The sequence below is a fragment of the Pseudorca crassidens genome, chromosome 7 (genome assembly GCF_039906515.1).
Source record: "Pseudorca crassidens isolate mPseCra1 chromosome 7, mPseCra1.hap1, whole genome shotgun sequence".
NCBI classification, from domain to species: domain Eukaryota; kingdom Metazoa; phylum Chordata; class Mammalia; order Artiodactyla; family Delphinidae; genus Pseudorca; species Pseudorca crassidens.
In genome coordinates, this window is record NC_090302.1 from 30,790,378 (window position 1) to 30,817,796 (window position 27,419).

The 27,419-nt window shown below is 42.7% G+C and overlaps 1 protein-coding gene across 2 annotated transcripts; it reads left to right on the forward strand.

Moving 5' to 3' along the window:
* Positions 1 to 4,855: 4,855 nt before the first annotated feature.
* Positions 4,856 to 27,156, forward strand: ALDOB (aldolase, fructose-bisphosphate B). Of its 2 annotated transcripts, none has more exons than XM_067743794.1 (9): positions 4,856 to 4,874; positions 18,345 to 18,466; positions 19,264 to 19,475; positions 20,512 to 20,566; positions 21,510 to 21,670; positions 22,565 to 22,648; positions 23,521 to 23,695; positions 24,113 to 24,312; positions 26,626 to 27,156. In XM_067743794.1, exons 2-9 carry the CDS (start codon positions 18,355 to 18,357, stop codon positions 26,719 to 26,721), a joined length of 1,095 nt encoding a protein of 364 aa, XP_067599895.1. In that variant the 5' UTR covers positions 4,856 to 4,874; positions 18,345 to 18,354; the 3' UTR covers positions 26,722 to 27,156. The 2 variants fall into 2 exon arrangements, with proteins under 2 accessions (XP_067599895.1, XP_067599896.1); XM_067743795.1 differs by lacking the exon at positions 4,856 to 4,874 and adding an exon at positions 13,737 to 13,836.
* The last annotated feature ends 263 nt before the right edge of the window (positions 27,157 to 27,419 follow it).

A 27,419-nucleotide genomic window follows, 5' to 3' on the forward strand; every position in this document is an offset into this window, starting at 1 on the left:
GGGCATAGTCAGAGAGACTCGTCTGTCAAGTGTGGTGTCAAAAGTGTTTGCTCCTTTGGAGCAGCCATGTCAGATTTGCAAGTGTCCCACTGAATCAGTTTTACTTTTTTTAAGTTTGTTTTTTTTTTTTTTTTTTACTGGAACTATCCTGTGGTGTGGTCAGGTATTTCTTCTGGATATGTAGACCATGCCTGTCTTGTTCTTGGCTGTATAGCCTACGAAGTCTAGTTCTCTGGCTCTCTCAGAAGTCTGTGAATTACCCAAAATCCATATGTTGAAATCCTAACCCTCAGTGTGATGGTCTTAGGAGGTGGGGGCCCTGGGACCTGATTAGGTCATAGGGGTGGAGCCTTCATGAATAGGATTAGTGATCTTATAAGAGACAGGAGAGAGCCTGTTTCCTCTCTCTCCTCCCTGCCATGTCAGAATGCAATGAGAAGATAGTCATCTGCAAACCAGGAAGTGAGTCCTCATCAGAACCTGAACCTGCCTGGATCTACCTCGATCTTGGACTTCTCAGCCTCTAGAACTGTGAGAAAAATGTTTGTTGTTGTTTAAGCCACTCAATCTATGCTATTTGTTATAGCAACCCAAGCTAAGACAAGTAGAGTCTGTTATTTGCAATTTAAGAACATGCACGACTTTCAATTTACTATTTGGGGAAAAAACACATTTACATTCCTGCCTCATACCATTCACAAAAATAAAATACATCTGGATTAGACCAAAATATTAAAAACCAAAATAAAATAAAAAACAAACATATACTAAAACGCCAAAAACAAAAGCCCAGAGATAAACCTGAAAAGAAGTAGTCAAACTAATTACAATTAACTAAATAACCACAGTGGTCCACCACTTGGTATGGGTAGATCAAAAATGTGTCTCTGAATGAACCAGCAGGCAAAGAGAAATGGAAACCTGGCCAGTTAGGCAATTTCACAACATTATAAGATAAAATTAAACTGGTTGCTCAGGAGAAGAACTAAGTATTCTTAGTTCTCAGATCAGACAAGAATTTCTGTCTGAGCACTTCATAATGAAAACAGTCTGTGATGGTATTTTATTGGACAATGACCAGGGAGTGAGTTGCACACAACTATTTTTTTTTTAACATTTTTATTATTCCATGGACTTTATTGACTGATTTCAATCAAGGTAGAAATATCTCTGGTCTGAGTTAGCCTATCCCCACAGGAATGAATTGTTAGAAAAAAGAAGGCAAGAAAAAGCAACAAAAATAATGATATAAACAGTGAATAGAACAGAAAAACTTTTGAATTATGATAATTTAAAGTAAGAAAGGTGACCAAATGCAACAATAATGAACATAAGGTAAGGGATATTTGAGTTGGAAGAAAAATAAAAATCAATATAGGTAAACATTTTGTAGATTATAGGCTTAAAAAAAAGGGAGAATAAGAAAAACCACACCAAAGTGAAAGAGACAAGACATATTAACTGAAGACTATTAGCAAGGAGAGAAAGGAATATAAAGAGTGAAAAATGTTTAAGAAAAAGGAAGAAATCCTGTAATTTGTGACAACATGGATGAACCTGGAGGGCATTATGCTAAGTGAAATAAGCCAGGCAGAAAAAGACAAATACCTCTGGTATCACTTATACGTGGAATCTTTTATTTTTTTTTTTTTACATCTTTATTGGAGTATAATTGCTTTACAATGGTGTGTTAGTTTCTGCTTTATAACAAAGTGAATCAGTTATACATATACATATGTTCCCATATCTCTTCCCTCTTGCGTCTCCCTCCCTCCCACCCTCCCTATCCCACTCCTCCAGGTGGTCACAAAGTACCAAGCTGATCTCCCTGTGCTATGCGGCTGCTTCCCACTAGCTATCTACCTTACGTTTGGTAGTGTATGTATGTCCATGCCTCTCTCTCGCTTTGTCACAGCTTACCCTTCCCCCTCCCGATATCCTCAAGTCCATTCTCTAGTAGGTCTCTGTCTTTATTCCTGTCTTACCCCTAGGTTCTTCATGACATTTTTTCTTCTTAAATTCCATATATATGTGTTAGCATACGGTATTTGTCTTTCTCCTTCTGACTAACTTCACTCTGTATGACAGACTCTAGGTCTATCCACCTCATTACAAATAGCTCAATTGTGTTTCTTTTTATGGCTGAGTAATATTCCATTGTATATATGTGCTACATCTTCTTTATCCATTCATCCAATGATGGACACTTAGGTTGTTTCCATCTCCGGGCTATTGTAAATAGAGCTGCAATGAACATTGTGGTACATGACTCTTTTTGAATTATGGTTTTCTCAGGGTATATGCCCAGTAGTGGGATTGCTGGGTCATATGGTAGTTCTACTTGTAGTTTTTTAAGGAACCTCCATACTGTTCTCCACAGTGGCTGTATCAATTTACATTCCCACCAACAGTGCAAGAGGGTTCCCTTTTCTCCACACCCTCTCCAGCATTTATTGTTTCTAGATTTTTTGATGATGGCCATTCTGACTGGTGTGAGATGATATCTTATTGTAGTTTTGATTTGCATTTCTCTAATGATTAATGAAGTTGAGCATTCTTTCATTAGTTTGTTAGCAGTCTGTATATCTTCTTTGGAGGAATGTCTATTTAGGTCTTCTGCCCATTTTTGGATTGGGTTGTTTGTTTTTTTGTTATTGAGCTGCATGAGCTGCTTATAAATTCTGGAGATTAATCCTTTGTCAGTTGCTTCATTTGCAAATATTTTCTCCCATTCTGAGGGTTGTCTTTTGGTCTTGTTTATGGTTTCCTTTGCTGTGCAAAAGCTTTGAAGTTTCATTAGGTCCCATTTGTTTATTTTTGTTTTTATTTCCATTTCTCTAAGAGGTGGGTCAGAAAGGATCTTGCTGTGATTTATGTCATAGAGCGCTCTGCCTATGTTTTCCTCTAAGAGTTTTATAGTGTTTGGCCTTACATTTAGGTCTTTAATCCATTTTGAGCTTATTTTTGTGTATGGTGTTAGGGAGTGATCTAATCTCATACTTTTACATGTACCTGTCCAGTTTTCCCAGCACCACTTATTGAAAAGGCTGTCCTTTCTCCACTGTACATTCCTGCCTCCTTTATCAAAGATAAGGTGACCATATGTGCGTGGGTTTATCTCTGGGCACACAACTATTTTTGATGATGGCCCTCAAGCAAGTCAGATGGTCTCACACTGAAAGCACACTAGTGCTATTTACCCAGAACAATTCCAGCAGCAAAGATGTAGGACTGGGTATGCAATGTGCCCATTCTCTGTACCTCTGATATCATCAAACTGGATGGACTACATATTCTTCAAAGAATCCCTTCCTAATATTTCTTTCAGGTGATCTTTTGATAAATAATCAGGGGACTGGAGCCCAAGTTTAAACTCCTTTTTTGTGGGATAAAGATCTCTCTGTATATATAAACAATCAAGGTAGGTGTGGGACACAGCCTCTCAGAGGCCACGAGAGATCCAGGCTACTTCTGTAATTTTAAACTTCCAGTAAATATATTGAAAATGAAGAAATGGCAAAGCCAGAGTTACCAAATCTGTTGTATAATTTGAATGCATACATTTAGTAAATTAATGTTTTGAACACGTACACAAAGAAATAACTGTGTGTCTAACTCATTTGGCAATAACATCTAAAGGGAATCTGAGGTCTTTCTTGAATGTGAAGCTCAGCCCCTCCTGGCCTCTGGCACTGGTCCTGGTGAAAGTTGAGGAATCTGTCGGGATGAGCCTAAATAGGAGACCAGCCTTTCCTCAGCAGAGAACCACAGGTGTGGAAGCCAATACAAAAATTGTTTTATTCATGTTAAATGGGTGCCTGAAATGCCAAAAAACGTGCAGTCTGTACGTTAATGGCCACATAGTTCTAACTTTGGCTGGACTCCCTCCTTGGCCAAGAGAAAAATCTCCTTGATACATACCTAAATTAAAACAATGCTATTCCTGGCTTTCACAGGCAAACATGGAGAAAGGTCACTCCTGTGTGGGCTGGATTTTTACAACCCAGTTTAAAGGAGGTGGAAGTCTATAAAAAAATAACCTAAGGGGCTTCCCTGGTGGCGCAGTGGTTGAGAGTCCGCCTGCCGATGCAGGGTACACGGGTTCGTGCCCCGGTCCGGAGGATCCCACATGCTGCGGAGCAGCTGGGCCCGTGAGCCATGGCCGCTGAGCCTGCGCGTCCGGAGCCTGTGCTCCGCAACGGGAGAGGCCACAGCAGTGAGAGGCCCGCGTACCGCAAAAAAAAAAAATAAATAAAAAATAACCTAAGGTTCAGAATTGTCCATTTCTTCCCTTGCCTTTCTTCCTGGCAGGATTAGCTAAACAGGGCCACCATCTGTCCTGGTCATGCCTAGCTCAAGAAAATGAAATTACATCATCTGGTATAAAGGAATACTTGTCCTTTGTTAATTCTCCACTGGTGTTTTCTGGTTCTGTTTCACTCTCAGTCACAAAGAAGAAGGGCGGTGGGCGGGGGGAAACAGGCCCACGGAAGGGTTGCCTGTCCTCGCAGCCTGTCGCCCACCTTGGTTCCGCGCCAACAACACGCACCGGAAGTTCTGTGTCAGAGCAGGAAACTTGCCACAGACCCACCTCCGGTGAGTGCATCCGCATTTCCGGTTTTCCCTCGGAGAGACTACGTTCGTTTTAACTCGCTGGGAAGAGGCTTGCCGCTCTCGTGGCCCGCGCTACACAACCTTGGAGTATCCTGAAATGAGAAACGAAAATTGTGACGTAACATCAAAAGCGCCATTTAAGGAAGGGGGAACATGATAGGGGAAGTCTCGGGGTTTCGGAGCGCGCAGTCACTAGCAGAGGAGACGGCCGTGTCGATAGCCGAGCAAGTGGATTTGTTTGGAGACACGAAGGTGTCGAGGTGAGCTCGGGGGCGGGGGTGCTGCCTCAACTGGTAGAGTAAGAATAATTCAGACTTCCAAGGGGCGAACTGTAAGGGAAGAAATGAGGGGGAGCAATGCGGGAGGAGAGGAATGGAAACTGCGGCATCTGACCTCTGGTGGGAGTTTCAGAGGACTTGGGATTAGGGGTGACTCATGCTCAATTTAAATTGTCCCGTGGCCGCCGTGTAATTACCCTTCCTCTCTGCAAACCTTTAGGTATGTCTGCTGTTAAATGAGTTAAGCAAGGAGGCCATGAGACAGAGCTGGCTCTAATGCCGTAGCACGTGTGTAAGCAAGCCAGAATCTAAACCTGTAAGTGCCTCAAGGTTAGGAAATCGAAACCTAAGGACAACCAGTCACAACCAACCAACTAGGCTTTAAGCTATAGGCCGTCAATAAATTCCTTACTTGACTTCCACACTTTCTCTATAAAAGTTTTCCCCCAGCTCCCTTCTGCAGGGCGCTTCTAACCACCTGGCATTGCTCAGATAAATTCTTAAATTTTTAATCTTCCTCAGTTTATCTTTTAACACTACCGAAGAGCTTTGTGCAAGTGAACTTTTTGCCTGTTCTTGCCTTTTTATGGAAGTCTAATGAAGGAGTGGAGCTCCCCGTCTAGGTCACCAAGGCTTGGACAGGGCTGGTGCACTGGGGCTGGAGGGATGATCCGTATGCTTGACTGAACTGTTAGTGAAAGGAGAAGCTCTGAGCCAGCGTGACCTTCATAAATTCCCAGAGCCCCCTTGGGAAATTACCTCGAATTGGGGGAAGGCATTGGGCTTTCTGTGGGTTATAGAATGGAGGTTTGAGCCAACTGTATGTGGATCTAAAAAGGCAAGGAGAGCAGAGCTGAGATCTCAGTTATATATACTTATTTGTGGTCTTCCCTACTCTTTCCTACTAGACCCAAAAGGGACCTTCAGTTTTGCAGAACTGCTATAGGCAGCTAACCTCATAGGTCTGGGCTGGATGTGGGAGAAGTTATGAGGGAAAGGACCCTAGAGACATGCCTTTGTGGGTGGGGGAGAGGAGAAGACATGGAAGAAAATGACTGGCAAGTTTACCTGCACACATGTGAGCAAGAGCTCTAGCAAGAGGTAACTCTTGTTTTCTCTGACTGTTGCATTCTAGAATATAATTATTTTTAATAAGTGACTGCCTTTTCTCTTCCCAGTTTTTTAAGTGACAGTTTTTACATTCCTCCCTGGGATGAAAGGTCTCTGTTCTCACTTGGCAAATGGCCAGAGGGGGGCCAAAAAAATGAGAGGGAGAAGAGGGTAGGCCTCGGGCAGGAAGCAGATTAAAAAAGGGTGAATGCTCCCCTTATCCCCCACTACAGGGGAGCCAGGGCATCTGCTGCCTGGTCACGACCATTCGGCATGCAGCCTCCTCTGCTGGGGTGCCGGTGATTGGATGAGGACCTCTCTAGGCTCTCTGCCACAGAGATAATTTGTTCCAGCCTATCATTTACACCTCCATCTGGCAGCCCAGCAGGACCTAGCATGCCTAGGAGTCAGCTGTGCCACAGAGGACAGGCATTCAGTGGCCATGGGGCAGGCCAGTCATGCGTCGTGAATGGTACGGCACAGGGGTGCTAATGACGTCAGCTTGTCTGCCTGCCTGGCAGGGTGACGCTTCCTGCCACTCAATCTGCTTCTAACCCCGGAAGCCTGGGTGCATGGCCTTCTCTCTTTATTCATCTCGTCTCCTTCATTCCCCTTTATGTTTTCCACAAATAATGTTGCCATTTTCTTCAGTGTCCTCAAACCTGTTTCAACCTCTCTTCATCTCTTTCGGTGGGTAAGTCATATTTTTCTCTGGTTCACATACTGGGTGAAAAATGCTGTTCCCCATCTACAGTGCTCCACCACCTTCTAAGGGGGAAGGTACCTCTTCTTGGGTATAGGTATGCAACTTTTTTTTTTTTTTTAAAGAAGATGTTGCGGGTAGGAGTTTATTAATTAATTTATTTATTTTTGCTGTGTTGCGTCTTCGTTTCTGTGCGAGGGCTTTCTCTAGTTGTGGCAAGCGGGGGCCACTCTTCATCGCGGTGCGCGGGCCTCTCACTATGGCGGCCTCTCTTGTTGCGGAGCACAGGCTCCAGACGCGCAGGCTCAGTAGTTGTGGCACACGGGCCCAGTTGCTCCGCGGCATGTGGGATCCTCCCAGACCAGAGCTCGAACCCGTGTCCCCTGCATTAGCAGGCAGATTCTCAACCACTGTGCCACCAGGGAAGCCCGGTATGCAACTTTTGAGATGCACTCAGCATCCAGCTTAATTTTTCTGCATATTAAATGGAGAAAGCTTTTGAGAGTAGGATCCAGGATGAAGGCACAGGAGATGATGAGGTTGGGTGCTGTGGAAGCAAAAATTTTGGAACAACTCCTCTGGTAACAGAAAGAGAGAAGGGAATTTGGAGAATGTGGAGAGGAGAAAAGAATGATGATGATGTAGGCAGTACAAGAGTTGCTGTTTATCCAGTACTTTATTTTTGCCAGTCATCATACTTAACTCTTTTTGTTCATTATTCAGTCCAATCCTCCAACAAAATGTTAAGTTTTATTATTATTCTTTTTCTGCTGAGGAAACTGAGGCTCAACAAAGTTAGAGAACTTGCCCAAAGTAACACAGCCAGGAAGCTCTGAGCTGGAATTGGGAGCAAGTTCTAGCTGGCTTCAAAGTCCAAATCCTTAATGACTAAATTGTATTGATTCGCCAAAAAAATTTATGGCTGGACCTTCAGAAAGGCAGAAAGTTGAGCTTGTAGGTGACTGGATTAATTACCTGGGAGGCTGAATGACCCTGTTCCTCCTTTTGTGAGAGGGTAGGTGACACTGAGGTGGTCACTCAGCAATTGACTGGCCTGCCATCTGCTTATACTGGTTGGCTGCCTGCCCCTCAGTGTCTGGGCCTTTAGTCCAGCTTTCCAGGAAAGTGTAATTCTGGATCTGGTCAGCCTGGCACTCTTCATTCCTAAAGAGTGCTGAGGTGTAATAAACCCAAAGAGCAGGGGAATAAGAGACAAGGAGTTAGAACCAACCAGTTTCTTTCATACATTTTGAGTAATTCTAGTCAATAAATAACCCATTTCAACAGTACTTCCCCAAAGAAAACTTTTTATGGTCTAATTTAAGTTTCTTATATTGTTGTTTAAAACCATTTCCATTGTTTTGGGACAACTGTGTATGTAAAAAACATGCAGTTTGGGGGGAAAAGACCACAGAATATCGCAGCTAAAAGGGACCCCCGCCTTCACTATGCAGATGATGAGTTCAAGGTCCCAGGCTGGCTTTAGAGTCACAGATCTGTATTTCAGTCCCTGCCCTGCTGCTTACTAATGGTGAAATATCTCGTCAGCCAGAGATAGCATCAACTCCCTCCTCTCCAAAACGGTACCTACCCTGGTGATGGATGTAGTGGGGATTAAATGAAGTTTTCTTCCTGAGGTGCCTAGAAAAGGCCCTGTAAGAAGTAACCGCTCAACAAATGGCAGCGCCCTTCCTTGGGCCATGTCATCCAGCTATTCAGGGTAGAGCTAAGGCCAGGACCTTGTTTTCTGATTCTCCAACGTGTGTGTGTGTGTGTGTGTGTGTGTGTGTGTGTGTGTGTGTACATGCTGCAGAGCAGTATAATGTCTGCTTCCATGAAGTAACATGGTTTATTACACTTTGTAATTCTATAGCAATCATTTAGATGATATTGTTCAATCAGAGCAACAACGTGGTAGAGTTAGACAGGAATGGTATCACTAGGTCCACTTTACACATCAGAAAAGGGAGACTGGGAGAAGGCAGTTTCCTTCAGTCCCATGGCTAGTCAGGGGTACAACTAGACCACCAGGCAGTTTCACCAAAGAGATAAGGAAGAGTGAAAGAAATGTTATGCTGGAGGTCATAAATGACATAAGTACCTGACAGTCCTGATTAGATAGTGAGAGAATAAATGGACTTTGAGATGATTGAGCAAAAGACCGAGAGAAAACACTGACAAAGCAGTAAACAACCCACCATGAGGGACTAGGGGAAAATGACAGTGGTGGCCACAGCTGACAACAGTGTAACTCTTTCCTGTCAGATAAGTACTGCTCACTCAGCAATTCTGAAATTCTCCAGCCCATTCTTTCCAATTCACTCTGCCTCTGCAGCATCCTAACTGCACATACACATTTCCTCAGGCAAGGAAAACCTCAAGTTCTTTATCACATTTCAAGTTTCAGTTTTCTCTCTAGTCTCAAGGGGTGGTATTCTAAACCCTAGAGTTTGGATAACTTTAAAGTTACTTACCTGAGATACATAAGCATACACAGGCACTCTAGTCTTCCTAGAATACATGGAATTCAGACTTCACAGTGATATAGAAAAAAATCACCATGAGGCAATGCAAGTGATCCCTGACTCTTCCATCCCCATGTCTGCTGCACCCAGATGGCTCTTGCCCCGGGGCTTCATTCTGATGCTTTAAATTTACACCCTCAGATTCTGAGCTTTTAAAAAACCTACCACATTTCTCTTACAAACTGACATTTAATACTCTGTGAATATACCAAATATCATTGGATTGTACACTTTAAATAGGTGAATTGTATAGTATGTGACTTCTTCAATCAAGCTGCTAAATTAATAAAGGGACCATAAAAGAATTGAAAGCACAGTCTTGAAGAGATAAGTGTACACCCATGTTTATAGCAGCATTATACACAATAGCCAAAAGGTGGAAGCAGCCCAAGTGTCCACAGACCAATGAAGAGATAGGCAGAATGTGATATCTCTATCTCTATCTCTATATCCTATAAATGTGATATATATATATATGATATGTATACACACACACTGGAATACTATGCAGCCTTTAAAAAGAAGGAAAATCTGACATGTGGTGCAACATGGATGAAACTTGAGGGTATTATGCTAAGTGAATAAGCCAGTCACAGAAATACAAAACTGTATCATTCCACTTACATGAGATACGTAGAGAAGTCAAATTCAGAGAGAAAGTAGAAAGATAGTCTCCAGGGGCTGGTAGAGGGGGAAGTGGAGAGTTGTTGTCTAATGGATATAAGGTGTTAGTTTTGCAATATGGAAAGTGTTCTGGAGATTGGTTGCACAACAGTGTAAATGTATGAACACTACTGAACACTTAAAAATGGTTAAGGTGGTACATTATATATTATGTGTATTTTACCACAATTTTTTTTAGAAGGGAAGAGGGGGCCGTGGTTCATGTGTACCATTTCAGGGGAGCTGCAGCCTGGATGTCTGTGAAATTCCAAATAAACAGTGATAGAAGAGCTTTCAGAACCTAGTATAGTTTTAGAAAAAAGTAATGGTCATATTCTACCTCTTAATTATTTCAAAGTTCTCTGGGATAAGAATTATAAGACAGTTACTCCAGACTTTTCTGAGATTGATGAGAAAGCATTCATATATTTATTGATTCATTTATTCACAAAAATTGATTGTGTGACTACTGTGCTTTAGGCATGGTGCCGGATGCTGGGGAGACCCACGTAGGTTCTATAGTCTGATGGGCTGAATCAGTTGATATGGAAGATGACCTAGACTTGTAAAAATCCAGACTATCTAGACTTTTCAGTCATGTATCTCATAGAGTCTTCCATGAACACTGCAATAACAACCACTGCCACAACTGTCTCTTGATACTTTCATGTACGTTCTCTTACTTGGTTTGGTTTAATTTGATTCTGACCTCAACCCTCTCCTCCCATCTCTTATAAGTTTCTTGAGAACAGGCCAGTCTTATTCATCGTCTATTCTCTACAAAAGGTCCCTGTAGCTAACAAAGTGCCGTACACACAGAACCTCAATAACAATTTTGTGAAATATGCTGAGATAACAACTAGCCCTACCTCTGTGACCCAGATAGTGACTGCTGGTTTCAGGGTCCTGAAACCATCCCAGCCACCAAAGCAGGTTGCAATACAGTAAGAAAATGTCTGTCCCACAAATTAGAAATGATGTTTTTAAATGTCATGTTGATCCATCCATGGTTCTTCCTTGCATTGTGTAGATGTAGCCCGTTTTTATGAAAGTTCTTTGTCTATAATGTTACTAATACTACAGTGAGTATAACTCTATGAAACATGAGATTTATTTGCAGGTGCAAGTTTGTGGACTCAGACCTCATACTGTGCATGAATACATTTAACTCATGTAAAAATCATATTCAAATTGGAAGTATCTAGAGTGGGGCAGACAGTGGAGAATAAATGAGGCAGTTGTTGGAGGTTTTGAAAGTAATGATCCTGAATGATACCATCTTATTATTGCCTGTGAGAAGAGTCTGCATTCGGAGGCCTCTAAATCAGAATTATACGTTCAGATCCAGTTATTTAATGAAATAACTGTACTAAATCCCTAGTTCTGTGTTGTTTCATTCACCTTCTTAATCAGTTTCTGATGGAGGCATTACTAGCCCATTTTACAGATGGTGAAACTGAGGACTAAAGAGGTTGGGGGATTCCACAATGTTTCACAGCCTCCAAGTCCACATATCATGATATATCAATTTTGAACATTTTACTGAGTTAAGAGACTTAAAAAACTGCAAGCAGGGCTTCCCTGGTGGCGCAGTGGTTGGGATTCCACCTGCTGATGCAGGGGACACGGGTTCATGCCCTGGTCCGGGAGGATCCCACATGCTGCGGAGCGGCTAGGCCCGTGAGCCGTGGCTGCTGAGCCTGCACGTCCGGAGCCTGTGCTCCGCAGTGGGATAGGCCACAACAGTGAGAGACCCGCATACCGCAAAAAAAAAAAACCAAAAAAACACCCAAAACTGCAAGCAGTCTGTGTTCCTCAGGAGTTGCTGTTTCTCTAAGGTCCATTAAGCCTTATCCTTGCTTTACTGAACTTTGAGTTTCAGCTGCACATCAGACCCTGGAAGTGGCCAAATGCTGATGCCATGGGAGCAGCAGCAGGCGGCACCACTCAGGGACAGGTGTACTTATGCTCCTCGGACATGCCTGGCCAGTCTGCTGTTCACGTGCAGCGATGCTCAGCAGATCAGGGCCCTCTAGGTCTGCTGATGCAAGTCATTCTTCCCTGATTAATATAGTTTTAACGTCCAAGGTTATAAGCTGCTGGGAGGTGGAGAGGGAAAGAACTAATCTCTGCAGTCTGAGGTCACCAAAACGTAAGCAGCTCTGCTTTAGACCACTGACTTGCAGTGAGACAGGCACTCCCTCTACCTGTCCTGTGACTCTAGGCGAGTTTACTTGACCTCTCTGAACCAAAGTTTCCTTATCCAGAAAGTGGGGCTAATAAACCTTTCCTCAGAGAGGTGCTAAGATTAGAGATCATATATAAAAAGAACCAGGTGCATCACAGAACTTCAAAGAAGAGCTATTATTATTGTTGTCATTGTTGTAACAAGAATAATTAGTACTAGTAGCCTAAGGAAAATTATTTCTACCATACATTTCTCAGCAGGTAAAATGTTTCAGTTATGGTTCTGACCACCCTAGCCCTGGCCCCCAACAATGATCACTAACCCCAGTCTCCATTCTTTCATCAGCATCCTCCTCTTATTCCTCCTTTCTCCTTTAACAAAAATCAAATTTGATGAGATCTCACATGTCCCCAGATCAATCATCTCGGTCTGATGAATCAAGCACCAGGTGGAGATGGGGAAACCAAAACGTGTGCCTTGGGGAGGCAGGTGGAGTCAAGAGAGCTGACGGGAACTTCAGCTGGTCTAACGCTCGATTACCCTTAGGACAGGCCTTGGCCAAACTTCCCCAGACAAATGAGCCTCAGTTTTGTGCTCCAAACATTTCAGTTTCCTTCAATAATCACCTTCAATGTCTAACACTCTTCACTTATAGAAGCTGTCTGAGCTTCAGCTCTATTTAGACAACCCAGCTCCCTGCTTCTTTTTCCTTCATTTCATTGATATTTCACTCATTATAGTGTTACACTTTATACCATAGAGCACTTTGGTTTTTTAGGGTCTTTTCTCCTATTTTATGAGTTATTCCAAAGGAATGTGTTCCTGAGAATGTATACTTTCCTGTGATCATGGTCATTCCATTATTCTTAGATTCCTCCACTACTTTTATTTGATTATTTGCTTCAGGAAGCATACACTATTTTTATTTGCCTTTTCTTGAATTAGATTTTGGTTTAATGCTCAGAGAAAAAACCCTATAGAATGAACTTGTACCTAGACAGTGCTGTAACTAGGGGAGCTGATGGCTTGCATCAGTCACTTTAAGTTGTATTCTAGTTTTTACCACCTTTAAAGACAAAAATGTACAGGTTGAGAGAGAATGAGAATAGAGTAAAAGATATTGTGTTCTGACATTAAAAACATCAGGGAGCCCAGCTTGGTTTGGGGGAACTGGGAAGGATCTTTGAATGCCTCCTATATGCAGGTACTTTATAAATTCACTTAATGCTCTTGTGAAATTCAGATCCCACTTTAGAGAGGAGGAAACTCAGGCTCAGAGAAGTGAAAAAAACTTGACCAAGGTAATGTGTGTAGTAAGTGCTGGAGCTAAGCTAACGTACTTCCCAGTTCTCCTTGGTGGACTCCAGAGCCCAGTCCCCCACTCACTGCGTTATCGATCCTAATCCTCTGTGTCTCCGTTTCCTCACCTGTAAAATGAAGAGTCTGGATTGAGAACTACAAGGTCTCCAGGTGTCCCTTATAGCTTTAACATTCGGTGAGTACAGAGAGTGTGTGAGCATGATTAGAAGGATTGGCTGTTTATGAGCCAATCAGAGTTATTGGTTAAACACCTCTCTACCAGGCCAAGGTGGGAAGGGGAGGGTAAAAGTTAAAACAAAAAACAAAACAAACAAAAAAAACCCTTGGGTGAGAAGTCTATAAAAACTGTGTGTTCCTGAAGATTCCTCCTGTTTGGCAGCTGCTGCCTCATCCACAGCTTCTGATAGATCTAAGAGCACTCTCCTCTCTCAGACTGTAAGTAAAAGAACTTCCTTTGTCTCTCAGGACTGCACCAGGGAGTCAGGGGTTAATGATAGCGCTAAGCCTGGCGAGGGGAAAGTTTGTTTGCTTTTGTTTTCAGGAAAAATGTGATGGTGGCTGAAAACGTGGTGATCTGCTGAAATGATTGTTTTTCTCCCTACCTCCCCTGGCTCTTTGAGTGGTGGCAAATGCTCAGGATTGATGCCAGCTACCAGTGTTACCTGTAGGAGGGCTCTTCTGAGGCTTTGGCGAAGGAAAAACATCTTGAATACTCCTGTTTGGTTGGGTTCTACTCAATGTTTGAGATTCCTGTTCATTTCTACTCCCTCCATAACAACGGCTTATTCCGATGATTTATTTACTATCTATCGCCTTATGTCATTTTCTTCATTCTCTTCCCACACCTACTAGTACTAGCACTGAAGTTTCTTTGTCACAGAAATGAACTCTTGGCCTGTTTTGTCCTTCGTCTTCACCCACTGCTCAAACGAGAAAATGGAACAGGCATCACAGAGTATAGCCGTCCTTTGATTATGAATTGTCAAAACTTTCCCTTGTTTGATACTTTCTGTAACATTTCCTACTCCGAAGATCCTACAGCTTCAGATATTTGGAATCAAAAGCTGCTGATGTATTTTGGTACATTTGTTCTACTATCTGAAGAATAGGTGAGGATATGTTGCCTTTTAAAATAAACTTCTCTTTACATAGTTACCTAGGGTTCCGTTAGCTAATGTGGATCCAGCAGGGACTCTAGCGCTGCTGCCACCATCACTTTAGCCAAGGCTCATCTGCAGACAACCCAGGCCCAGACTAGACCTGAGGTGCTGGGGCAGGGAATGGAGTGTAGTTGCTGTAAACCTAGGAGTTCCTTTGGCTTAGGTGCCAATTTAGAGGAAAGAGCAACACTCAGGTCTCTTTCTGAGCTGCTCCATGTGTGTTCAAAGGCTCCAAGGATCAGGCTGTTCTGGAGCATCTCACTGTACTTACCACTGTGGCATCAGATATGTAACGAAGCTGTGGGCATCTTCCTGCATCTGTCTATAAAAAAGTGCTGCATGCAGTGCCTGACAATCATGGGCTTTCAGTGAATAAGCCCTTCATGTATGTCTTCTTGAAAATCTATCTGCCTTGTACATGGAGAAGCAAATGGATTTTCTACTCCCTTATATTTCTCCAGGAGTTAAATATTGGTATTTTACAAATTATTATATTTTCACAGAACCTCTTCAAAGAAGGCAGACAGAATTATACTATAGGATTTCATCTGTTATTCTGCTAAAGAAGGATTGGGAAAAGAATTCCGAGTCATAAGCCAGTAGCATGTGATTTACAGTCCTGAAACATCACAACTTAGACGGGGCATCAGACATATTCTTCCTGGGCCTCAATTTCTTCATCTCTAAAGTTAGCAGGGTTGATACAGATATCTCTGAGATCACTTGTAGCTCTGTTTTTCTGTGGTTGCCCTCTATTCATATATGTTTGTACTCACAACCTTCTCCCAGATTTGCATATATATCAATATTACCTGTTAATATATTATGTAAAGTAAATAATGTAATATATAAACTTACTCACTGATAAATCAAACGTTACAAAAAATCCATAAAGTGAACTGTGAGTCACCCCACCCTGTTTCATTCCCCAGGAGTAACCTCAGTGTGGTTATTATCTGCTTATATAGACCCATGAACAGTATGTGTGTATACCATTTTTTTAATTAAAAAAAGGGTGATATTATGCATTGCATACTTTTCTGAAACTTGCTTTATTTTTTTACTTAATCATATAATGCGAACAACTTCCTGTCACACTTTTTAAAAAGTTGGCTTGAGACCTCAGTAAGCAGAGGCTTAGGGGCACAGAAATCATTCTCTATCATTGCCCACTTCCAGCTGGCCTCCTCTCTTCCAGTGGTGAACAGTGGCCTGTGACCCTGTTTTATGATTAACAGGAAAGCAACATTTGTGCTGATGTGGTACAGAACTTTAATCCCTCTGTAGAAGTTTAACTTCTCATAAACAGTATTTGTTCAATTTGACCTTTTCTCTGTTTTTCTTTTCTGGTTGAGTCAGCACACTCAGACTGAAGAGAATAGCTTGGTAGTAAACAGAAATATGGAAGTCCCTTAGGCAATTACTTTTTTAAATTAAAAAAGAGAGAAATACTGATACCTGACATTTTCATAATGCATTATAAAGCCTCTTCATGTTTATCATGCGATTCAACAAATATATTCTGAGCAACTACAATGAGCAGGGTGCTCACAGGTTACATGTGATCCATTTGGCAGTGAGACAACCAGAGCAGATATTATAGCCATTTAATCCATAGTAAGCTAAGACTCAGAGAAGTTACCACCTTGCCCATGGTCCCGGTGAAGAGGAGGCAGAGCTGGTCCTTGAGCCCAGGTCTGTCTGATCTACTTCCATGTGAACGTGTCAGATATTTATGAATTGGTAATGTGATGTGGGGGTAATGATCCACAGCCCAATGATTTTGGGTACTCTGGGGGTGTCATCAAGGACATTAGAGTCATCCAAAGGCCAATTCCTTTCACCAGTCTCACTCTTTACTTGAAAGAGGGAGTACTAGTACTGCCTTTTATCCCAGCTTTGTGCCTTATTAGCTATTTGTCCTTGGACAAATAATTAAACTGTCTTATATTCTTTCCTTATCTATTACATAGCAGAGGGTGGGAGAAGGGGGAAGTCTGACTACCTTTTGAGATTATTGTGAGGAATAAATTTTATAGTGCATGTAAAGCGATTAGCAGAGTGCTTGGCAATAAATGATCATTTGCTATTATTGGGCTATGTTTTCCTTTTGTTTTATTAAGGAAACATCATTATTTTTTTGGTAGTTGTCAATTCCTTTGTGCAGATATCTAAACTGAGAGAAAATTTGTACTTTGGCCTGAAGGTTACCAACCTCAGGTTGGCTTTTATCTGCCATGAAGATCTGGTAGCCAGGTCCAAAGCTAACAGTCCCTGACTACAATTTAGAAATTAATATATAAACAGAAGAAATACTATCTTCAGTTGGCTGGGATGTGAAGGGCCTTGGAAAATCATCTTTAGAAATCATTGCCCACTAACCTGTCCTGGTGCCCCAATGACAGCATCGTGGTTCCATTCCTTGGGGTTAAGTATTGAAGTGAGAGTAGCCACAGTAAGAGCACCATTAGTTATACCGTCTCAGGAATTAGTTCAGTAGCCATTGACTTCTCATATCAAGGGACAGAGTTCTGAGAGCCTACCTTGAAGGGATACAGAAAATGTGAAGAAATCAGTTTGCCATGAGAAGGAGAACTGGGTGGGGGACTCTGCCTCATCCTAGCTGGGACCTTGGACAAGTCAGTTAACTTCTCGGAATCTTAGCTTGTTCATTAATTAATGAAGATAATACCTGTCCTGGTTACCTCATTGTCGAATGGATCAAAAGAGAACTGAGGTGTCCCTTGGCTTCCAGAAAGTAGAAAGCAGACACAGGGCATCTACCCTGTGTATGAGTGTATGAGGGGAGAGGAGACTGGGGAAAGGAGGAGGCCACAGGGTTGGATAGGAAATCGCTCCAGATAATCTTTACTACCATTTTTATTCTTTGATAATCCAACCTATGCAAAACCATTCTTTCTACATCCAAGATAAGAGTCCTGTGAGCTTGCATCTTCAAGACTAGCCCAAAGTGGCGGCCGAACACGAGCAATGATCCCCTTCAAATGACCACTGCTAAGAACTTGCTTGGATAGGGGATCTTTGAGCCAGTCTCTCCTTGCTAAAGCAGTGAAGCTGCGAATTACTGGAGCAGGAATCAACATGTGATGTCAGCATCCTTAGAGCTAACGGGAATCTCCAGCCCAGAAATGCTTAGGGAAAATCCTCTGCATCTGCCCCAAACGGTCTCATAGGTGGTTGAATATAAGAAAAAGGAGACACACCCCACCCTCTATGTCTCAAAGTTGAAGGGAGGTTAAATTCAAGGGCAAATTGTGGTTTCTCCTCTCAAGCTTGCTGCCTAGAGAATACTCTGGGGGGACTACAGGCTAACAGAGCAAAGTGAGGAATGGCCGCAGAGGCTGAAAGCCTCACTGTCCTGGCCTCAAGCCATCCAACCCCTGATGGTACCAGGAATCCATAGAATAAAGAGATAGTCAATTACTGCCATGCCCTCTATTTGTCAGATTTAAGTGGATACTCATTAGCTGGTTCGGTCTCAGGATCAGTGATCCCAAAAGTTTCCTGAAAGGCATTCTTTTCAGGATCACCATGAAATTTGTCATCCCACCTTCATCCATTATGGCTAATCGCAGCTACTTAGGCTTAAGGGGGAAAAACCCAAAACAGAACAGACCTCATTTATTTAGCCAGTTGTGGAAATGGACCAGAAATGTCAGAGGGGCCTATGGAGCTCTTCTGCACACCTGCTGTCTTGGTCATGAGTCCATTTGAGCGACCCACAGTTCTGTTCACAGCTAACTCTCCTGCACTCTTTTCCAGACCTGTCACCATGGCCTACCAATTTCCGGCCCTCACTTCAGAACAGAAGAAGGAGCTCTCAGAAATTGCCCAGTGCATTGTTGCCAGTGGGAAGGGGATCCTGGCTGCAGATGAGTCTGTAGGTGAGTGCAAGAAGCATCACACAACAACCATACTCTTGATTCTACACTTAGCAAAGGCAACTTGATAATCATATTCTCTTTCCTCTCAGAGGAAGTAAAGGTTTATATGCACAGGAGTGGGAGCGGAAGACTCAGTAAGCATAGACCTTTTGAGTCTTGTCGTTCCAGAAGGCACATTTCTGAACACCAAGCAAACAAGCTCAAGCCCTCCATTTTAAGACCCCCTTGCCAGGGATCATTTGAATCCAAGCTGTAGCAAGGCCAGGAACTCAGTAAGCAGGATGAGACCTCTGCCGCTAATGACAAGTCAGTGTAAAGTCAGCCAAGGAAGGGCACTGAGAGCAGGGAAACGTCCACATCAGGAACAGGGCAGCGCTTGTGACTGAGAGCAGCTCAGGATGGCACATGGGAGAGCTGCGGTGGCCTGCATGGCCCACCATAAAATTATGGAAGCCAGAGAGGTCAAGAGCCTGCCCTACCCCTCCTTCCACTGTCTGTATATCCAGTCAGATCAGGGCTGGACCAGAGAGGCCTGAGGGCCGTGCAGCCCCACTTGGACCCTGTGGTGGCTTCCACCCTGACCCTGACACGACCAGACCATGCACTTCCTCATCAGCATCCTGACAGCAACAACAGTCTTTCCCTGGGGAGACAGAAAACGAGGCAGGAGCTCTGATGATCTGAATAAAAAAGACAGTGTTGCTGTCCATCCTGGTGAGGGTCACTAGTTGGCATGGAGGAGGACGGCAGGGGAGCCCCTGGCTTGCTCCTTATGCTGCCTTTACTCACCCACATAGGCACCATGGGGAGCCGCCTGCAGAGGATCAAGGTGGAGAACACTGAAGAGAACCGCCGGCAGTTCCGCGAAATCCTCTTCACCGTGGATGATTCTATCAGCCAGAGCATCGGGGGCGTGATCCTTTTCCATGAGACCCTCTACCAGAAGGACAGCCAAGGAAGGCTGTTCAGAGACATCCTCAAGGAAAAAGGGATCGTGGTGGGAATCAAGGTGAATGCGTCTCGCTCCCACCTCACCACAGGCCCACTCCCAACACAGTGGCTGAGTCACGGCCAACACGAGGACCACTCTCATCATCTAATTGCTCTTCTCACTCCTTTCCATCATCACCTTCCCACTGAAAACCAGATCCTCTTCTAGACCTTTCCAGTACCCTCTTCCTTCAACCATTTTTCTACGAGGTACTTAATCTCTTTGTGTCTCAATTTTTTCATTTCTAAAATGGGAATAATAGTACCTTCCTCATCAGGTTCTTATAAGGATGAAATGAGTTTGTAAAACAGTTCCTGTCACACCCTTATTATTTAGTTCATGATAGCTGTTATTGTTAAAACACTTACTGTTCTATTGTAACTGGGTCTTCCAAAACTACGTGAACTTCTCGAGTGATCATTAGTATTTGTCAAGTGCTTACAACTCCAAGCACTCATTTACTCCTCCTCACAACCTCTGGAGGTAAACTCAGTTATTATCCCTGTTTTAGAGATGAGGATAGAAAACAGAATTACAACTAGTGTAATTTGCCCACAGCAAGGCAAAATTGGAGCCAGTTCAGGCCCAGACTGTCTACCTCTTGGGCTCATGACCTTAGCCTCTGTTATGCTGAGAGTAGAGGCTGCATCCTTATTCTTCTTATCTCCTGTAATAGCATAGGGCTTGGCATGTGCAGTGCTCAATAAATGTCTCTTGAATAAATGAATGAATAATTTAAAGGAAGTGGCTCTTACATGGCACCTCTGCATCCCAGGTACTAAGAGATTACTTCTTACTTTCCAAGCTCCAGCCCTGTGCTTTCTATACTTTCCCTCCTCTTAGGGTTGACAGTCTTACATTGTTCTTTCCAGGTAACTTCCCTTCTGCTATGGACTGAGTTGTGTCCCCTGAATGCCTAATATACAATACGTTCCTAATTCAACTCCTTGGTTTGTGAAAGATGAGAACTAATATCTAGCACCAAAGGCTCTGCTTGTGTTTTACTGAGATACCTGACACCTGCTAATAACTTGTTAATTATTTATATTCACAGTTAGACCAAGGAGGTGCTCCCCTTGCAGGAACAAACAAGGAAACCACCATTCAAGGTAAGGACATTGCCCACTGATATGAATCATGCCAGTGTATGCCAGAAATGAAGGAAGCAAAGAAGTGATTGAGGGAAAACAAAATATGGATTATCACACTGGTGTTAGAGCCACACACCTGTTCTTCAGCCCCAGCTCCTCTATTTAGTAACTGTGTGCCCTCAGGCTAGTCACTTAAATGTTCTGAGTCTCAGTTAAAATGGGATAACAATATCTACTTTGCAGAATAGTTGTGGGGATTAAATTAGACAATGCACATAGAGTGCTTATCACAGTGTCTTGCACAGAGAAGATATTTTATACTTGGGAATATTATTTTAGAAAAATCTAGCATCAGTAGAGAGGAAAGAGTCCAAGCTGTGGGATCAGACACACTTGGGTTTGAATGCTGCTTCCATCACTTACTGCTTATATAATTTTGCAAGGTACATCACTGCCCAAGTAGACAAGTATGAACCATAGCATTGGATTATCTAAGCAGAATTTGAATCCCAGCTCTGTCAAACTTGGTGAAGTTACTTTACCTCTCAGAGCCTCAGTTTCCAAATCTGCAAAATGAATATACAACTGTGAAGGTTGTGTAATATGACTATTAGGTCATAACAGTATAACAGCTATTAGGTTTGTTATGATTATTAAATGAGATAAGGTGTGCAAAATGCCTAGAATCATGCCTTGGAGCAAAGTAAGTACTAAATAAATATTAGTTCCCTTTATTCTTCTTATCCAATATGTATTATATATCAAAACCATATTTATTAACCCAGGTCTTTTGGCTCAGTACTGGGATGTTCATTTCTTTGCTGGATGTAATATTTCTTTGCCTGGATGTCTTGGGTCCTCAAGCTGTATGACTGAAAGCTAAGCCAAGGGTGAACTTCACTTTATCAGCAGCCCCAGCGGTCAGGGGTGCAAAGAAGCCTTTCTCTCTCGTGACTTGCAGGGCTTGATGGCCTTTCTCAACGCTGTGCTCAGTATAAGAAAGATGGTGCTAATTTTGGGAAGTGGCGTGCTGTGCTGAAGATTGACAACCAGTGTCCATCCCACCTTGCTATCCAGGAAAATGCCAACACCCTGGCCCGCTATGCCAGCATCTGTCAGCAGGTGCTTTTCCTTCCCTTTGGGCTAAAATACAGGAAGCGAAAGCTTTCTTCAAAGCCCATCTTCCTAATTTTACTGTAACCACACATGATCCCCCTCCTTTTCTCTCACCAGTATATCCTGATGGCATTTTTCACTGCTTTTACTAGGTGTAGTAGGATAAGATTTGGTTCCACAAGTCAACTATGAGTCCAAAAGGCAAATGCCATCAAGTGTAGCCCTCTACCAAAGCACTGTAAACTGAGTCTTAAAAGCATAGGCTCTTGAGGGCAGGGCATCTGCTTGTCTATGCTCCACCGCATCCAAGGACATGATCCTCTTAAGTCCCCAGCTCAAGGGTGACAGCTTTGATCTGGTTCCAATTCATATAATTTCTTGGAGGATGGTAGCTTGATGCTAAAGTTTCCAACATATGTTGAAGTGTCTCTGGGATCCAGGTTAAGTCTGATTTGCTTGTGCAGGTGCTATGCTGAGGTTACCTGAGTTCTGGGTACTTGGAGCTTCCCAGTCAGAATTGTAAACTCTGCTTGAATTCCTTAGTTAATTCATACGAGAGGCATCTTTATTGGTGATTTAAGCTTGACAGCCCTAAAAGGGTGACAGCTAGGTTCTGATTTAGCTAGATTAGTCTCTAGAATAAGATATCGAAATTAAGAAAATAAATTGAATTTATTTTACCCCATTTCCAGGAAAACTTTTTTTCCCTCACTGTTCTTTTTTGGCTAAGCCACAAATGCTTACTAGACATCCCATTAAATTTCATTGCCTTTAAGTCACCTATATGTATATCTCCATAAGAGCGTCAACCTTGTACCAATTACAACTGTTAAATAGCTTCTTAAAGAAAGGATCCTAGTGAACAGAGCTTCATTCTGTCCACTCCATTTTCCTTTTTAGAATGGGCTAGTACCCATTGTTGAACCAGAGGTAATTGCTGATGGAGACCATGACATGGAACATTGCCAGTATGTTACTGAGAAGGTAAGTCTTATATATAAAGGTCCCAATGCCAGTTGAAAAATCTGTTTTAAACAACCGTTGTTACTTAACGTATATCAGCTGTTATATATGAGGTATTCTACAGTTAGAATCATTGTGTAGCTTTGAGAAGGTAAAGAGGTATTATCAAACCTTGTACTTTTTTGGGCATATGGTACACTCCTTATGAAAAAGCACAGGAACTGCATTACCAAGATTAGGGTTTGAGCATCCATGGTCCCAGCTGTGGGACCTGGGGCAAGTCATACTACCTTTTTGGACCTCAGTTCCATTATGTTTAAACTAAGAAACTTTAAAATAAGCTGAGGCTCCCATGAGAAAATATAATTAGAAAGTAATTTTTTCACATGTTACTTTAAATTAGCCACAATATATCTGTAAGAGAGTAAGAGAGTCCTCAGTTTCTCTTCTTGCAAAATGAGGTGGACTGAAATGAGATCTGAAAGCACTTCTGTCTCTAAAATGTTTATTTTTATGATCACTCAGCTTCTATGGGGATGGAGAATGGAGGCCAGTTTACATGTCCCCAACTAACTAAATTAAGGCAGGTTTAACTGACCAAAGGGAGTAATGGGAAGGAAGGAGTGAAGGGCCTCTAGGAAGCAGAGCCATGCTGGTAGTCCATGCGGTGAGCAGTTAGGGGAGGGGCAGCAGGGACAGGCCAACTTGGCTGTGCTCAATGGCTATGGTTTGCAGGCATTACCCTGACTGAGCCTAGGGGCTGGTTGGGAAGCTTTGGCCAAGTAACGTATGGGAATTCCTTCATCCTGCGTCCCTGCAGTGTAGAAGTGTCAAGGTCAGGTAACTCTACGGCTGGTTCTAGGTTTCACCTATTTGGGCCTCTTGTCCTTCAGGTCCTGGCTGCTGTCTACAAGGCCCTGAATGACCATCATGTTTACTTGGAGGGCACCCTGTTGAAGCCCAACATGGTGACTGCTGGACATGCCTCCACCAAGAAGTATACTCCAGAGCAGGTGGCAATGGCCACTGTCACAGCTCTCTACCGTACTGTTCCTGCAGCTGTTCCTGGTAAGGTTTTCTTTCTTCTCTGACTTGAGGTCTTAGTCCTTATTCTTTGAAGGAGTGCCATAAGCATTTGCATTTGTCCAGGAGTAGTCTGCTTCTAGCCATGAAATAGACCTCTGATATCTCACATGCAGCCAGCACTTCCCTCTTGAACTCCGTGATACCACCTATGCTGAGTCTGTCCAAATGCACACAATCCATTGATTTCCTCAACATTTCACTGCCCTCTTATTTACTAAAGCCCTTCTCTCCTTAGTCCAACTAGCTTCAACAAAGGCAAACTAATTTCTCCAACCTAGTCCCATGCAAATCAATTGGAGGAAAGATTGAGACATTACATTTCTTTCAGGCTCCTTCCTTGCTTTTTCAAGCAGGGTACATACTGGGACTAGTGGAGTGGAATGGCTTCTCTCCTTCCAGGCATCTGCTTTTTGTCTGGTGGCATGAGTGAAGAGGATGCTACTCTCAACCTCAATGCTATCAACCTTTGCCCTCTACCAAAGCCCTGGAAACTAAGTTTCTCTTATGGACGGGCCCTGCAGGCCAGTGCACTGGCTGCCTGGAGTGGCAAGGCTGCAAACAAGAAGGCAACCCAGGAGGCTTTTATGAAGCGGGCCCTGGTAAGATGCTACTACCTCTTATCTACTTGATCAAGTGGATACTTGGGGCCTGCTTGCATTGCTTTCTTCAGGCCATGAAGGTATTTCCAGGGAGTTGTCTACCATGCATTTTCAAATGTGGCATTAGAGCTGAGTAGGACGGTTAAGGCTGCAGAGTTTTGAATTATCTGCACTGGTAGTATAGTTGATGATGGTAGATTGAAGGACAGTTTCCACAGAGACACTTTAGAGGGAAGATGAGAGGGCCAAGGAGTGAACCTGGGGCACGTTTTATTTTGGGAAGATGAAGAGGAGAAGCCACCAAGACAAGCAGCAATAATACATTAAGATGAACCAAGGATTCTGGGAACAAATGAATGAAGTTTCAAGAGGTCAACAACAATGCGCTACAAAGAGATTAAAAATTAAGGCAGAGAAAAGGCTGATACTGTCATTGAGGGGCATATCAGTGACCCTAAACAAAACAGGGTCAGTAAAGGAAAGGTGCCCATTCAAGACGCTTGTCAGGAAAAGACACAGAAAGGTTACCAGGAACAATGAGGACAAAAGATGGTATTATTTAGCTACTAAAATTGCTTTTTGAATACCTACTAGGAGCCAAGCACTGGGGTGAACAAAGCAGACACAGCCACCGCCTTCAGGGAGCTTAGAGTTTAGCCAGATAGGAGAGATTGTCACGTTTAACTGTAAAGCAGAAGGAGTCAGAGGAGAGATTAAAGATTAGAAGAGGACAAGGACTTAGAGGAAACAGTACTGCATGAGACTAAATATTAAATATGGGTGGCAGAGTAGGTCTTAGAAAGGAGGGAGAGATAGGAAAGAAGAGACAGAATTGGTTTGGAATCAGGTCTGTAGAGGTGGAGAGATGCAATGGTTGATCACTGATTACAGGTGAGGCCATCTGTTGAGAATGATAAGGGTATGGAGATTTCAGTCTTTACAGTGGGGAACTTGGAATAGCTGTTGAAGTAGTTGCTAGGAAATTGACCAGAGGTTATGGCCAAGCATCAAGCAAGATGCAGCTGAAATGAGAGTTTGTGGTACATTAACTTAGATCCTGAACGTTCCTAATAGCTCTCTTATGCATGTAGCAAGATTCATATCAACCTAAATGGGAAAGAGCAGGGTTGAAGAATCCAAGTTTAACAGGGAGATGAAACAGTACCAAAATTTGATTGACAGCTTTATTCGGCTTGCTTATGACAGAGGAGACTGGGCAAGGAATCAGGTGTAGCCAGAAGTTTGATGATGAGGCACTAAAGGAAAGGAAGGGTACAGAGAAGCTAAAAAAATCATCTCAGGGGCATAAAGAGGTGTGAGATTTTACAGTAGTGCTTTATCTTATGATGATGGATATGGCTGTGCTGGTGTGTGGCTGATGAGGGGGAAGCTAATACAGCTAATAGGATGGAGGGATTATGAAAGTAAGGCTCAGAAGGGTCATCCACACAGAAGAAGGGATGCTGAGTTTATCATCTAGAGCTGCGGTTCTCAAGCTTGAGCATGCATCCGAATCACCTGAAGGGCGTGTTAAAATGCAGGTGGCTGGACCCAGCGACAGAGTTTCTGATTCAGAAGCTCTGGGGTCAAGCTAGAGAATTTCCATTTCTAACAAGTGCTTAAGTCCATGAAACCTAACTTTGAAAATCACTGTAGATGTAGAAATAAGTCCTGGAGAGATTGGACAATAGCAACAGAGACTTGAAGACGGGGTACTGCTAAGTGGCATTTGAGTATGATTACAGGTTTCATAATTCTTAACTCACCTTCAATTGGAATTTACACAGGGTATCAAATGATATTATGATAACAACTACATAAAAATTACATATCCTTATGGACAAATATAGGTAGAAAATGGAAAATGTATTAAAAAAATTTTTTTTGCTATAGTAAAGCTTTAGCTGCATCTGCTTGATGCTTGACCTTATGTCTGGTCAGTTTTCTAGCAGACTATTTCAACTATTCCAAGGTTCCCAAATTGGGACTGAAATTTCCGTTTCCTTATCACTATATGAGTGAGAAGTTTCTTAACTTGAATTTCTAGTACTGTTGTTGCAATATTGTTAGTACTAAAAAGAAACCTTCTCAGTAACACAAACCTCAGGCTTGCCTGAGAAATGCTCAGAAAACTGGGATAAAAAAAGGAAGTAACATTATAGAAGGAAAGGAATGGTATCAGCAGCAATATTTAGCAAAATCACTGTACAGAGAAAACTCACATGAAGGTGAAGCTGATTTCAAATGAGAAGCAAAGAGGGTCAAGCAGAGGGTTGCTCTAACTCGGTCTCCTCTCTCACACTTGTTTTTTAGGCTAACTGCCAGGCAGCCAAAGGACAGTATGTTCACACGGGCTCTTCTGGTGCTGCTTCTACCCAGTCGCTCTTCACAGCCTGCTATACCTACTAGAATCTGAGGCCGACCAGCCAGGCTCTGGCGCTTCTATGTGTCTTGGTAGGAGGGCAGAAAGGAAACAACGAGCTTTCGACTGACCCTGGAAATTAGACAAAATTAGGTTGGAACTACTGGAAACACAATGCATGTTAAGTTCTTAGACACAAGGAAAAAAATCAGTTATTGAAACCTAAGTCTGAATATCAAGGATCTGATGAAATTTCACACAGTGATTTCCTTACAACACTTCCAGCTCCCCATGGCCCACAGTATCCATCTAAGAAAAGAATAAACTTTAAAACAGTATCAACTGTCCATCCACATAACCAAATGAAACACCTCATAAGCTGAGTGCAGAGAATTGTGTCTTATTAAACAGTCCTAGCAGTGGTAGGTTATGAAGGAGACAGCTACAACCAAAAAAGAAATAAAATGTTCTGCAAACCTTCAGTTTGTATCAGGTTTTACTTTCTGCTCTTGCTTTCAAAGGGCTCAATATGTTTCATTACCTTAGACTCCACAGACGCGACTGATGTTAGTGGTCAGGATCCTCGACTTTGGCTACTCATTGGAATAACCAAAATTTAAAAACCCAGATACTCAGGCCACGCTCCAGCCAAGTTTGAGAAGTACCAAGCTAGATTTCAAGTTTGAGGGTATTTAGAAATGAAAGCTATTCATAATGTGAAGCAAGCTACAATGTCAAATGATTT

What these genes read in the sequence shown, in the direction of transcription:
- ALDOB (XM_067743794.1), top strand. Translation starts at nt 18,355, where the DNA reads ATGGCCTACCAATTTCCGGCCCTCACTTCAGAACAGAAGAAGGAGCTC. An exon ending in GGCTGCAGATGAGTCTGTAG is followed by an intron (nt 18,467 to 19,263) that starts GTGAGTGCAAGA and finishes TCACCCACATAG; the next exon opens with GCACCATGGGGAGCCGCCTG. An exon ending in GCCAGTATGTTACTGAGAAG is followed by an intron (nt 22,649 to 23,520) that starts GTAAGTCTTATA and finishes CTTGTCCTTCAG; the next exon opens with GTCCTGGCTGCTGTCTACAA.